Genomic DNA, 14,656 nt, shown 5'->3' with positions numbered 1-14,656 from the left:
GTAGTTCTCGGCCCCTCAACTCAGCGTTTACACTTGTATGTGAAAATGGCTGAAAACAGATGTGCAATTATACACCGTACATCTTTGAAAAGCATTAATTGAGCATCCTGCACAACCAACAAAAATGCAGCAAGTGGTTTTTGGACGTCATGTCAAGAACAAAACACTTGTTTTTTCCAGCAGCCATTGTACAGCGCATGCAGCGGTAAAACGAGGTGACCAAAGGTGCTGGAGCTCAGCTTGGGTTGCTAGGTAACAGCCTGAGCTTTGCTGACCTCCATCAGTGGAGTAATCCAGCAGGACCCCCTCTTTACGGCACGTGGGACGGTGGCACATGGTCATGTTGTCGTCACTTCCGATCCTGGCCCAGTACTCCACAAACCTATGAGCAGAAACATAAATAATGCAAGAGAGTTACGGAGTTTCTCTAAAGAGAAATCTTCTCCCTAAGAGTGATGGGACTCACTTGGCCCCCCGCAGGTCCAAATCAGCAGTGACGGCCTGCCTGGCATCAGCTCCTCCAAAATACAGAGCAGTGCCCTCCACCAGAACGCCACAGTCGGTGCAGGGCTTCCCGCCCTCCAGCACCTGCCACTGAGGTCCAGCTCCCCCTTCCCAGTCAAAGCGCTCCTTCAAAGATGCCTGCAGAAAACAAACAAGTGTTAAAAAACAAAACAAAATCACACAGTGGCTTGGAAATGTGCTCACATGCCTGAACATTTTCACATTTCCTTATGATTCAACCACATCATTCATCATATTGTTTTAGGGATTGAAGTAAAATGTAATTTATAAAGCATGTTTGTGAAATTGAAGAAAAGTGAACTGAAAAGTGTGGTGTGAATTTATTTTCAGCCCTATTGAGCCAATACATAAAGCCACAGTGTGCAACTTTTAAAAAATTTCACTGTCATGATTTAGTGATTTTTTTTTACAAAGTCAAAATTCCTGATTTTATGCTGCTAATTTAGACATTTTTAAAGAATTTTTGCAATATTTGTGCTCCTATATAACCGTAATTGTGACTTTTTTTCCCCGCCATATTGATCACAGATGTCAAGTTAAGTTAACTCAGTAAAAGTAAATACTGCCACATTCAGGTTGGAGTTGATAATTTAAGCCCAATGTTTTTAAACATTTTTGTAGAAAATTTGCAATAAATTGAAAACTACACATTCATGTGAAAAAGTGGAGCAATCTGTTGATTTTGTGTGAATGTCTGCATTGTGGAATTGCAAAAAACGGTCTAAAATGGCAGAAAACAGATAAAAATCAGATTTTAGTTGAATGGTAAAATAATATTTAAGCAGACAGTTACAATCCTGATTTTATTTATGTGTCCCTATGTACTCTGTAGGGTCAAATAAAAGTATTGTGGGCCAGATTTGGCCCCCGGGCCTCAGGTTTGGCACACATGCTTTAAACCATCTCACTTCATTCTTTCACCCATAAAGACGGATTAAACGCTACCTTTAGGGCGGTACTGGCGTAACAGTTGGGTCCGGTGAATCCTGGATCGCAGATGCAGCGCTGATCCAGACAGTCTCCGTGTCCCCCGCAGTGGCCGTCACAGGGCGGCCCGATGTACAGGTTCTCCACACCCCACTGGATGTCCGAGTGCTGCTGGTAAAACCGGAACCGCACCGCGCTGGGGACAAGAACAAGCCTCAGTCAGCAAAACAGAATCACATCACTAATTAAACTTTCAGAACACAAAGCCTTTGGCTAGACTTTCATTTCAGATAAAAATCAATAATTATTGATTGTTTTTCTGTTTTAAACATCTGAAATAAGGCCAAACTGGTGCCATGACATTTCCTCCTTTATCCAGAGTTTTCACTCAACATGTTTTTTTTATTTTTAAGACGTTAAGAAGCACGGTGGAGAAACCTTAAACTGCTGCTGCGCCAGTTACTCAACTGGCTGTTGCTAGGTAACCAAAGAGTGAGAGAGTTGCTAGGTAACCAAAGAGTGAGAGAGTTGCTAGGTAACCAAAGAGTGAGAGAGTTGCTAGGTAACCAAAGAGTGGGAGAGTTGCTAGGTAACCAAAGAGTGAGAGAGTTGCTAGGTAACCAAAGAGTGAGAGAGTTGCTAGGTAACCAAAGAGTGAGAGTCAGTTGATTCAGTTGAGCAGGTTAAGCCTTTCTTCTGCCTACATTTCCCAGAATGCTGTGTGGTTCTGGATCGGAGTTCAGTGAATATTCTGTATATCCTCATCTTGCTAAAAAGGTTTTTTTTTTTTGAAAGAAAGAGGTGGGGATTCATTTTCAAAAATTACTTTTGGCAAAATGCTACTTAGGCCATTACTTTAGGAAGGTGAGGATATTGAATATTCTACCTGTTGTATTATATATTGATACTAATCACCCATCTATCACAATATATACTGTCGTTGATTTATCGTGCAGGCTAGCTAAAACCATGCGGATGCAGGTCATGGACGGCTCACGTTTCAGCCAGGCTGTCTGGAAGCGGGTAGACTGCCCTTTTCCAGCTCTCAGCAGGGAAGAAGACTGACGGCTGGGAGACCTGACCGCCACAGCGAGGGTCAGCAGGCAGGCACTGAGGGACCAGGTACTTCCACGTGACTCCAAAATCTACCGAATACTGAACGTGGATCTGTCGATCAGCTGGACGGTCTGGAACATTGCAGCCAACAGCAATCTAAGAGAGACAATGACAAGGTTAACTCACTAGATAAGGAGATCATGATGCACAGCTCTCTATTACGATGTCATTCAAAGCAGATGCTCAGAACAGAAAAATGTGTGGATGTGTCAAAACTTTCTCCAGAAAACTGAAGTTATTATTTTGGACCTAAAGAGGAGCGATGTAGAGTCAACGCACAGCTTCAGTTATTATGAATAAAAATCAGCGATCAGGCCTGAAGTCTGGGTCTAATGATGAACTCTGACCTGAACCTTTCGAGCCACATAAAAACAGTTACAAAGTCGACCTTCTATCACCTGAAGAACATCTCCAGGATTAGAGAACTTTTTATTTTGCCACTGTAATGTTTCTGTTTTGTTTGTTTATTATAATGTTTTTATTTACAGCACGTTGAACTGCCTTGTTGCTGAAATGCACTATGCTAATAAACTTGACGCTATTATTACCTTGAACTGCATGACCCAGCCTTTGTCTGGAACAATATCATGTGTGACAGCATACACTTCTCTCCCATCTGCATTTCCACACACCATCACACCATCAGGGGAGTTGCAGAAGCGCTGCACAGAGCAATCCTCAGAGAAAAGCCAGTGGTCACTCACTGAGAACAAAACCAAGCAAACATTAGAAACCTAGAGAAACGCCTGTGTTTCCCAGTGACGGGCGGCGGTTGTTGAATCACCTATTGGTGTTTCTTCCTGTTCATTCAGCTGACTGACTCGTCCAGAAGTCTCATCTGCAGCCGCTCTCTCATGGTTAGGCAGAGCCACGCCTCCGAACGTGTCAGAGATCTGGGCCCGCGGGTCTGACCCAGCGATGAGGACGTTGTCCAGAGCCCAGTCGCTCCGGTCTGCGCCTTCATGCTGCGGCTGCCACCACCGCACCCGCACTCCTTCCTGACGTGCAGCAGGGGGCAGCAGCACATTTACGAACCTGAGAAGACGAAACACAGAGACTGAAGCTGCGTTTCCATTACGAATGTGAGCAAAACTCTGTTGATAATCCACCAATGTTTAAATAAACACAAATTTGGAATCGCTGTGTTCCATTAAAATAAGTTTGTTCATGCATTAAAATCATGGCGCGCCGTCATCCTTCTACTACTTCCCATTGTCGTCTGTGTGCAGTGCCTTATGGTACCAGTGGAGGAATAAAACTCACCCAGGTTTGGTGTAGAGGTCGTAGAAGATCTCTGTGAGTAAATGCCAGTTAATCCCCCCGTTCAAGCTGTACTCCAGAAGGACTCCCTGGTTCCGGTTGCTGGGAGGAATCATGCAGCCGTACATGAAGTAGAACTGGATGAACTCCGCATTCGTCAGATTCAGATCCACCGTCACCAGCTGACGGGTGCATGACTGCGCAGACAAATGGAGAGATGCAACCTGAGAAAATCTAATTCTTTACTTTCTAAAGTATTTTAAAGTCACAAAGGGTTTGAATTATGTAAAGAGGTGTAATTAATGTTTTTCTAATATTGTCATGTAGTTCTTTAAACCCATTTAACTTCATTAGGCTCCAACTAAAGAGCAAAGCAGATACTGAATAAAACATTTAGGATAACTGTTAAAACTGCCCTTTATTATTGCTTTTATAATGAAAAACATGGCTTATCTGGTATTTGAGAGAATCTTACCAGGTATTTATGGTCTAGTTTCTGGAGCAAAATATGAAACAAGACAAAACTAACTTTCAAGTAACTTTTCAGCTTGAGTTATGTCAATAATTCATTAATACTGAGGAAAAGTTCTAATTACAGTGGCGGATTTCACTGATTTGTAATATTAGAAATATACCTTATTATAAGTGAAAAGAATTCTAGTCGAAATGTTACTTTTTTCATCAGTAATTAAAACAAGCTCCTACATCTTGCTGAAAAGTTACTAGTTTTGTCTTATTTTAAGTGTATTAAGATATTTGCACTACATAAAACGGTAAGATTTTATGTTTTTGCAGTGTAAAATGTAATGGAAAAACTTTTGCCACACATAAAAACAAACATTTTATTAGTTATGCTCAAATATAAATCTTTCAGACATTATATTGTTAGCTACCCGACTTTCCTCCAGTGAAAAACATATTAGGTCTTTTGCAGGTTTTGCAGAAATTTCAATCTTTGCCAGGAGAATTTTAACTCCTGCATTAACATATTTCACAAAGACCTTTCTGTGCAAAATCCTTGTTATGATGTACAGCAAAAAGAAAATCATAAAGTATGCCTGTGGTGAAGAATCTGCACAACAGGCAGACCTACCCCGCTGAAGTGCAGCGCAGCTCCAGAAGCCACAGCTCCACACACGGAGCTGAGCTTCCCACCCGTGAGAACGTGCCAGTGGCTGAGCGACGGCGCTCGACTGAAGCTGTCCTTCAGCTGCGGCGGCAGCGGCAGCACCGGCTCATCACAGTACTCTCCTCCCCACTCCGGGTCACACCTGGCATGGGAAGTGAATTTAGAAACAAGAAGAAACATTATTCAATGTTAACATTGAATAATATAATAGGGATTACATTTTTATTTAGTTTCGGTTTTTTGGGGTCAGAAAATAAGATTAAGATTAAAACCTCTTAGCTAATCAGGCCCCAACATTTTTTGCTCTACTTTAATGGTGACCTTTTATGCTTCCTTGAACAGGTCAGTATAAGTCTATAGGCCAATCAAAACATGTCCATTACATTTCATTCAAATAATTCTTACATCATCATATTTTTGTTCTGCTTATTTTGAGCTGTTTTTAGGGCCTCCTGTCACTAAATCCAAATAAGCTGCTGCTGCTGCCCAACTCAACGTTTACATGTGAAAATGGCTGCAAACTGACGCACAATTATTCAACCGTACATCTTCGAAAAGCAGAAGTGGAGCCTCCTGCACAACCAACAAGAATGCAGCAAGTAGTTTCCAAATGGTAAGCCAACAACAAAACACGAGTCTTTTCCAGTAGGCATTTGTTTTGAAACAGCTCATTTTCCAGACACCAAAAATATTAACTTTCTGCCAAAAAATTACTTGGTGTTTCTTCTTAAATGCTTGAGACACAAATGGAACCATAAAATGTCCAAAATATTAAATATGCACCAACATTCCCTTTAGCATGTAAAACTGTGTATATTTTGCTTATTGACTGTAGTGTAAAAAGTAAGATTTTGACTTTAATGCCTTAGTGTTGATGTTCCAGATACAACAAGTATTTCTTTTCTAGTGATGCGTATGTTTTGGGACTTACACACAGGAGCTCTGTTGGCAGCGGCCGTGTCCAGAGCACATATCAGGACAGCCGTCACCAATGTAGAGGTTATCCAGGGCCCAGGTCTGCTGCTTGTCAAAGGGAGCCTGCTGGAACCAGCGGAACCTCGTGGCCGGAGATCTGGAAAAAAGGGAAAGATAAACTTTACAAGATTGGATAAATTATATGCCGATTTATTTACGCACCCCTAATTTTTAGGGTAAATGTCTGAACGCAATAGAACAGAAAGAGCAAGACAATCCTGTCGTTTTCTGTACTAGTATGTAATAATCATCTTAGGTTGGCAAAGCGTAGATCTGTGCTGACCTGGCGTATGATGGGATAGACAAGGTGACGCGGCCCCACTTGTTGTAGGTGTCTGACACGAGGATCCGCTGCAGAGTGTAAGAAGAGCAGTCGGGACTCGTAGGCAGACAGTCTCTGACCAGCGGCTGCCAAGTCAGACCCAGATCCAGAGAATACTCCAACTCCACAGCTGCAAAAAGAAGAACAGACACTTAAAAACTCCCCCATTCATCTATTTACCTTTAAACCAGCAGCGTTGGGTCGTAACTACAGTTACATGTCAGTAACTTTTTTTGAAAAAATTTACTCTTAGGAGTATTTTTACTACGCTTTGCTTTCTACTTTTACTTGAGTAATTTTATTATGAAGTATCTCTTACTTGAGTAAAATGTCTGGACTTTCTACCCACTGAATGAAAAACAAACATGTTTTAACCACAAATTCACCAGGCACAGACACACACCTGTAGTTTTTGTTAAAGTTTCATAAATTTTCCATTGAAAAAAACTGATTTGGAAAAAATATATCTTGCCTGATTTAGTTTTTTTTTATGAATTTGTGTCATTTTGTTCCTTAAAATACCAAAATTTCCACTTCACTTTATATTTTGGTCCATCTGATTATGTACTTTTTAAATATTAAATGACAGAAATAATTCCAATAATAATAAGACGGAGATAATTTAATCAGTACTTGAGGCAACTTTTTACCAAATACTTGAATTTATGAAAATATTTACAAACTTCTATCATATTATTCTGTTATCTAATGTTCCTTTTAAAATAAAACAAGCAAATTTAAAGTTTTTAACGAATCCAAATAATAATAATGTTTGCTTATGAGTTCCTTTTGCTTACAGTAGCAAGAATTAGTGACAGAGCAGGATGCAGAAAAGTCAAACTGGATGAACGCGTCTTGGCCCAAACTGATGTCAGTAGTGACGGCGTATCGCGTGTTGGACTTCTCGATGAATGCGAAAGCCGGTCCATCAGAACCACACACAGGCATCCGGGTTCCGCCCGGGTGGAGGAGCCACGACCGTCCGTCGATGGAGGAGAAATCGTCTTCCAGTGGCCCCCAGCCGCTTGCACTGCCACCCACCACAACCTAAAGTGTAAAAGAGAAAACGTTACCGATGGCAGAGAGAGGAGAAAGAGGAGTCAAACTCATTTTCAGCTGTGGCAGAATGCACTGAAAAAACTACTAATCAAACTTAAAGTTCATGTTTCACTCAGTGTATCATAAGCCTGGCGGGCTGCCAGGCCTTATTCCCCCCACTAGGCTGAGTGTTGTTTCTTTATTTTAAGTAATTTTATTAATACACCAGTAACAGTGATAGCAAAGACAGATTAAGCTATACGTAATAAAACATATGTAATCTTCAGCAAACTGTTATCTATTTAAAAAGATAACAGCATGCAAATATAAATGCACAACCTACAGAAAGACTAGTTTTATTTAATCCACTGCTGTATTTTCTTTCTTTGTTGTTGATGTTTTACTTCTGAAATTTAATGTCAACTTTTAACTTTTTTTTTTTTACCAAAAAAATTAAAAAACCCTCAGTGGTGCAACTGGTTTAGCTAGATTTCTGGAGGAAATCCTAAAATATTATAGCTTTTTCTGAAATCGATGAATAAATACTTCTAAAATTAAAATATTTACATTTTTTCAAATTGTAGCAATTTGCCACTACACAGATAAAAACTGATTTCATTTGACTGATAAAATAATATGTTAGCACAAAACTGTTATCTTGAATTGTATTTATGTGGCCCTCTAGATTCTGGAGGGCCACATAAGTAGCTTTAGCGGGCCGGATTTGGCCTGTGGGCCTTGAGTTTGACATACATGATCTATAGAATGTCAATATATGGTGAAAATAATTATACAATTCAGTTTACATATATAAAACAAATTCACAAAAAAAATAAAAACTAAATTCAGTCACACACATTTCAATTGATCCTAGTTATCAAACACTGCAGGATGTTCAGTAAAGTAGTTTAAAAGGTTTCTATGTAAGGAAACCCAACAAGTTGCATTGAGTCTCTGATTTGTGGCATTAACTCCTCCTGGATGAACATGTAGCAGCAATCGCTCAAACTGAGCATGCATGTAGAGACAGTGTAGAGGAAAAACTCCCCTTTAACAGGAAGAAACCTTCAGCAGAACCAGAATCTGGGTCAGTACTATCAGACATCTGGCATGACCGACTGGGGGTTTGATTATCATGATTAATTATGTTCACGTTATGGATAAATTCACTTCACGTACCTGATCTATGACCCACGGGCTGTAAAAGTGACCGTTTTCTGACGGCTGCCACCAGCGCAGACGAGTGGCAGGTGTTCTGGCACGTAGGGGGATCTCCAGAGCCACCAGCCGAGCCTGGTTACTGGTATTACTGAAGAGAAACTCCTGGAGGAGTCCCCAGGTTAGGCCTCCGTCCACAGAGAACTGCAGCAGGACAGGCTGAGAACGAGGATCCGGCGCCGCTTTGCCACAGCCAAGGCGAAGGAAGAACTGAACAAACCTGAGGAAGAATGAAAAGTTTTCAATCAGAACTGAAAATTCAAAATGTTTCAAACATTTTCAAAGTAATGTTTGGTGTTGGCTTAAGCAGGTGTACCTTGCATTTGACAGATCCATATCGTTGGTGACCAACATGCGTAGACCGTCCTCGCTGAAGAACAGGTGGTTTCCGCTGGACATGATGCCACATTTTCTGGATGGCTTTCCTCCACTCAGCAGAGTGAAATGCTCAGCATCCACAGCTCCTCCTGGATAAGGAAGCAGAAGCCAGACGTATTTATTCAAATTTACTACATATATGGAATTGTTCTGCAAACAACTACATATTCCTACCTCGTCAAATAGGGATGCAAGCAATTAATCAAGCAATTGTTGATTAGCGGTTAAAATTACTTCAAAACGATTAACCAATTAGACTTTCTATTAGTGATGTAGTTTTTGTTGCCATCCAGCAGAGGGTGCCGTTGGCCGTACTTAAGTGGAGCCAGTTGATACAGAAACAAAGACGGCGGAGGGATACCAGAATGAAGAGAAACAGTTCTAGCACAGTCCGGTTTGAGCAAAATGCACTTTATGCAGTTCTGCTTTAAATATAAAAACTCGACAATATGCTTAAGTATCACTTTAGTGGGTCAATTTCTCATTCACAAATTACTGATGTGACAAAAAACGGAGGGGATAACGGAGAAAAATGTTAACATAATGCACAAAAACATAGTGCCAATGATTTTGATATTTGTCCTGAGTTAAAGCACTTAATGGAGCAAAGTTTTAATTTTCCTTCAAGAGCAACAACAGAGAGTATGTCTGTATGAACATCTCTCCGTTTGTGGGGAATTGAGTGTTTCCCATATTTTATTATTTTCATCTTCTATTTTCCTATTCGACAACCTGAAAGGTTCCTGTGTTGTTACATTCTATAAATATCTCTAAGTTTAATAATGTCAGAAAACCACAAATTTCAAAACCATCTGTTTTGTTTGAAACATTATAAATGAAACACTAATCAGCATTTTGACGTACAACAATGGCACTGGACAAAATGTAATGTTTCAATTGTTGACTAATATAATTACATTACTAAATCAGAATACCAATTATTTTGTGTGGCGGGTGGGGGGGTTAGAATAAGAAGGGTTCGGTGAATGCGCATATGCAACTGGGGGGTTCGGTACCTCAAAAAAGGTTAAGAACCACTGCTCTATATACAAGAGAAAACTCAGGTTTTTATGAAAATGGCAACTCATCAATCAATCAAACCATCAACCAACTTTAAATTAACTTGTTACTTCATAACTTGCATCTCCATTTTTAATACGCAGCAACAAGTAACTTTATTCTTTTGTACCTTCGAAGTCCTCCTTGAGGAAGTCCGGATTRGGGGTTTCTGGAACAGAGCAGTCGGGTCCAGAGAAACCAGGGTCACACACACAGTGGGTGCCGCTCACACACACTCCATGACCGTTACACATGTCCTGACACTGTGGGCCGATGTAAACGTTATCCAGCGCCCACGTTGGAGGAGCAGAACCAGCTGAAAAGAAACCTTGGAACCAGCGGAACCTTATTGACCTGGATTCCAGGGAAAGAAAATTACAACTTACAAAGTCGTGATTTTAAAGACCGAGTGAGTGTTTTGGTATTTTTGGCCTTACCCACACAGGCGAAGCTTGCCAACGTGGATCAGCTCTCTCCTCCAGCCGTGTGTGGTACCGGGGAAATAGATGCTGGCAGGGTGAAGTTCTGTGGAGCAAAGCGAGGAGGGCTGAGGGCCGCCGGCACACAGCGGCACCAAAAGGTGCCATGTGGCTCCAAAGTCACGCGAAAACTCGAGCCGAACCGGGTTTGCAGAGGAGCTCTCAATCGTACAGCCAACATTGATCTAAAGAAAAGCAGAAATACACAAGAGAAATGTGACTGTGATCAGTTAAAGGAGTGCTTTTAGGAGAGGCCACCAGGAGGCGCTGTGGGGGCCTCAGAAAGTTGGAAGGAAGATGAGAAAAAATGCAACAAAAAAATCCCATAAAATTTTCAATCTTAAAATTTTCATAATTTTTTTATTTTATGTTATTCAATCATTTTTTAATTGCAAGTTAAAATCAAATTCTTCGAGTTGTTAGATTTTCTAACAAAAAGACGAAAGGAACCTTGCATTGCTGTAGAAAACCATAAAAACTAGGTAAATAAAATTCAATTGGATGAGAATAATATAAAATATTACATATTTTCTTATAATCAAGAGGAAATTGTGATGAAAAATTGTTTCATCTGGTAATTAAGTCATAATATTTTATCTAATACGATTAACCAAACTTATGAGCAGTTAAAGTCAGACGGGTTGAGGCAGCACTTATGCTAAATTAATGTCATAGTTTTTGAATAGTGAATAAAAAGTATTCTATAAGTTATAACTTATTTTGCAGCGATGTCTGTAGTAATGGGCATAGACATTTGGGAAAACCCGTTAAAGAACCATTATCGCCTCACCAGTGCAGTCATGGGAGATTCTGTCTATTTGTTATTGATGTGATTTCATAACATTTAAAATAAATATCAATCCATATTTTAGATAAGTCTATAAACAATGCAAATACAATACAAAAATGGTTAAAATCTTATTTTTTATGATGTTTTTTATTTTATTTAAGGACATTACAATCCATACATCATTGATCAGGTAGTGAGGCTTTTCTGGGATTGGTCAGTAATGCACATCCACCACTAGGTGGCTCTCCTGTCATTCCATCACTCTTGTGATCAGGAAATGCTGATCAAAACATTATATATTTGTAGCCTGTATATTGCTAAGACACTTTATAATCAATTCTTAATTTTTGTGGTAAAGTTTAGAAGTAATTTTATAGTTTTATGAGTTTATGAGCTCTGCTGTTGCTGTTAAACTAATGGCAGAAGATTAAAAAAACCTGTTTATTGTCATTTTTGTGAGAAAAACATGTTGAAACGCAAATATTTGACCATATCATCTAATTTTGGCTTATTAATAGGCTCCTATAGGAATTTATTATTTTGTATTCTTGAGATTCTTTCTCTCCTATTTCTTTCAAACTGGACCTCAAACTGGATGATGGTGTTCTCATTGACGTCGATGTCCCTGGTGGTGATGGAGTGCTCTCCGAGCTCACTGGAGATAAACACCATGGCCGACTCGTCTTCTTCCCTGCATCAACACACACGCAAACACTAGGATTAATCAGAGGTCAAAAATAAAAAATAATTTTTTTTTTTCACAGGTTTCATCACCGATTAGTCTGTGTGACAGAAACACATTAAAATAATCAAAACACATTTTTTCCCCATGTTATAAGCAGAGCTGGGCAAAGTACACAACAGTTACATTCAAGTAAAAGTAACGCTACTTCAACTTATTTTTACTCAAGAAAATGTAAAAAGCAGCCATCCAAGAAATGACTCAAATAAAAGTAAAGTATTTGGTAAAACGTCTACTCAAGTACTGAGTAACTGATCAAATTATCAATCATTTAGTATTTAAAAATTACATCATCAGACAGACAAAAATATAACAGTTAAGTGGAAATGTTGGCATTTTAAGGACAAAAATGACAATAACTCATTTAAGGAACAAAAATAACAAAATCAGGCAAAAGAAAATTTTTCCAAATCAGTCTCTTCCAATAACAAACTTATGAAACTTAAAACCTGCAGGTCTGTGCCTGGTGAATTTTTGGTTTAAACGTGTTTGTTTTTCACTCAGTGGGGAGAAAATCCAGAAATTTTACTCAAGAGAGAGTATTAAAATTTACTGCTAAAATTTCATTTATTCAAAAAAGTTACTCAAGTAAATGTAATTAGCTACTCACCAACTTTGGTTATAAGTGAAATAATCTGCAAGCAACTAGAACTCTTTTGTCAATATTAAGGAATTATTGACTTAAAACAAGCTACAATATCTCATTGAAAGTTACTCGTAAGATAGTTTTGTCTTATTTCAAGTGTGCTAGTATATTTGTAGTAGAAATTAGACCAAAGTATTTGGTAAGACTGTGCTTTTGCAGTGTAAGACTCACAGGCCAGCCTTCTGGTAGGGGCAGTATAGTCCTGTGTTTCCACCAGGGTAGAAAAGCCAGTTCTCCTCATTAGGTCCTTCCTCAAAAGTGTCGATTACCATTGGTGATTTGTGTAGAGAGCTGCCATCGATGATGAGATCATCAATCACCCACACCTCTTCCTTCTTGCCTGGAGGACAAAAAATAAAACGATTACATACTAATCAGTGGTGGTTCTTATTAATGTTCCGTGGGAAAGACCCTCCTTTCTGCGCCATAAAAAACAAAAGAAAAAAAATGCATCCGAATAACTTTTTTTGGGTCAAACTTGAGGCCCGAGGGCCAAATCTGGCCCGCCACAGCTATTTATGTGTCCAGATTGCTACATGAATAGAACTTCAAAATAATAGCTGTGTGTTGAAATATTATTTTATCAGTCAAATCAAAGCAGCTTTTATTTTTACAGTGCCAAATTTCATGAATTCAACAAAGTAAACTAAGAAAAGAAATGGACTGCTGCTATATGCTTGCTTGTAAAGTTAGTGACTCTGTGCAGTCACTTGGGTCTCCTTAGAAGGAAAACATTTTACCAATTTGAATTATAAGCTGAATTGTTAGGAATGAATATGACTGGATTGGATTTAATTCACTTTATATTTCTAGATATAAATTGGAATCACAATGTAAGACCTTCATATCAGTCAATATAGATTATTATTGATTTGTTTTTTGTTTTAAATATCTGAAATACTGCCAAACTGGTCGAGTGACCTTTCTTGTTTTATTCACAGTTTTTATTCCGCACCATCTTTTTTATTTTTAAGCAGTTATGAGGCACAGTGGCAAAACCTGAAACTGCTGCTGCGCCAGCTACTCAACAAGTTGTTGCTAGATAACCAAAGAATGAGTGAGTTGCTAGGTAACCAAAAAGATTGAGAGAGTTGATTCCACCAGTCTTGTTTAGTTGACTGTGAGATGTTTAGGAGATGGAGCCTTTCTTCTGCCTACATCCCCCAGAATGCTGTGCGGTTCTGGATGAGAGTTCAGTGAATATTCTGTATTTTGAGTATTAATTATCCATCATATTTCAGAGGACGTGAAGGAGTACCTACTGATAAAAATCTGTGTAATATTGGTATTGACACTTCCTTTTGTAAAACACCTGGAGCTGTCATTTGTTGTGACTCAAAGGCATACAAATAACAAAACTGAAGCTGAATTGGTGCTGCCGGCTCACCGCTGTTGTAAGGCTGCCACAGTCTGAACCGGGTGGCGTTGGTCTGAGCGCTGGCTGGCAGAGGCAGGTGGAGGAACAGCGTGTCTGTGGAAGACGGGAAGTAAAACTCGTCCAGCAGGAGCCAGCTGATTCCTCCGTTCACAGAATACTGCAGCAGCACCGAGTGGGAGCGCTCTGGCACTCCTAGAAAAGCCCAGAGGATGAACAGTTACAGCAAAATTCAAGTAAAAAAATCACAAATGCAGGTCAGAGGAAGTGAAGGAGTACCTTTGGTAATGAATTTGAAAGAAAACTGTATGTAGAGAGTGTTTGAACAGTCCAGATCCCTCGACACAATCATTCGCAGTCCATCCTGCAAACAAACAGAAGAAAAAATGTGAATGTGATTTAAATGTCCAAGTTCTGCTCTGGTTTTTTTCTCTGCACAAGCTCAGCACCAGTGTTGCCAGATTGGGTGAGTTTCCTGCTGGAAAGTTAAAAATTGGGCTTCTGTTCACAAAATTTGGCAGGTTTTTAGAAAATGTTCAGAGAAAAATTATTTCAAAACAGCAGAAAAACTAAAACTTCAGAAAATGTCATGCTATTGAACTTATTAGTTCATTTATTTTGAATTTGGTTAATCAAGTGCAACTCTTTGAAGAATTTGAATTAATATGAGTTTCGAC

General features: G+C 39.3%; 1 protein-coding gene across 6 annotated transcripts in view; it reads right to left on the bottom strand.

Annotated features, from left to right (window-relative positions):
• Positions 1-14,656, bottom strand: part of reln (reelin) — a 153,267-nt gene that overhangs the window by 19,949 nt on the left and 118,662 nt on the right. For all 6 annotated transcript variants that reach the window (XM_008411936.2, XM_017305227.1, XM_008411933.2 and 3 more), the window contains exons 37-55: positions 14,259-14,343; positions 13,992-14,174; positions 12,776-12,944; positions 11,802-11,907; positions 10,385-10,611; positions 10,078-10,301; positions 8,827-8,977; positions 8,472-8,730; positions 7,052-7,301; positions 6,216-6,384; positions 5,889-6,029; positions 4,922-5,099; positions 3,832-4,025; positions 3,353-3,603; positions 3,117-3,271; positions 2,450-2,664; positions 1,471-1,648; positions 467-642; positions 276-382 (exon numbers count right to left, since the gene is read on the bottom strand). In XM_008411936.2, the coding sequence (XP_008410158.1) occupies positions 276-382; positions 467-642; positions 1,471-1,648; positions 2,450-2,664; positions 3,117-3,271; positions 3,353-3,603; positions 3,832-4,025; positions 4,922-5,099; positions 5,889-6,029; positions 6,216-6,384; positions 7,052-7,301; positions 8,472-8,730; positions 8,827-8,977; positions 10,078-10,301; positions 10,385-10,611; positions 11,802-11,907; positions 12,776-12,944; positions 13,992-14,174; positions 14,259-14,343 (3,418 nt within the window). The remainder of the gene's footprint in view (positions 1-275; positions 383-466; positions 643-1,470; positions 1,649-2,449; positions 2,665-3,116; positions 3,272-3,352; positions 3,604-3,831; positions 4,026-4,921; positions 5,100-5,888; positions 6,030-6,215; positions 6,385-7,051; positions 7,302-8,471; positions 8,731-8,826; positions 8,978-10,077; positions 10,302-10,384; positions 10,612-11,801; positions 11,908-12,775; positions 12,945-13,991; positions 14,175-14,258; positions 14,344-14,656) is intronic.

This window comes from Poecilia reticulata, linkage group LG6 (genome assembly GCF_000633615.1).
Source record: "Poecilia reticulata strain Guanapo linkage group LG6, Guppy_female_1.0+MT, whole genome shotgun sequence".
NCBI lineage: Eukaryota > Metazoa > Chordata > Actinopteri > Cyprinodontiformes > Poeciliidae > Poecilia > Poecilia reticulata.
Note: the sequence above shows the minus strand (reverse complement) of the source record. Positions and strands in the feature narration are given on the sequence as shown.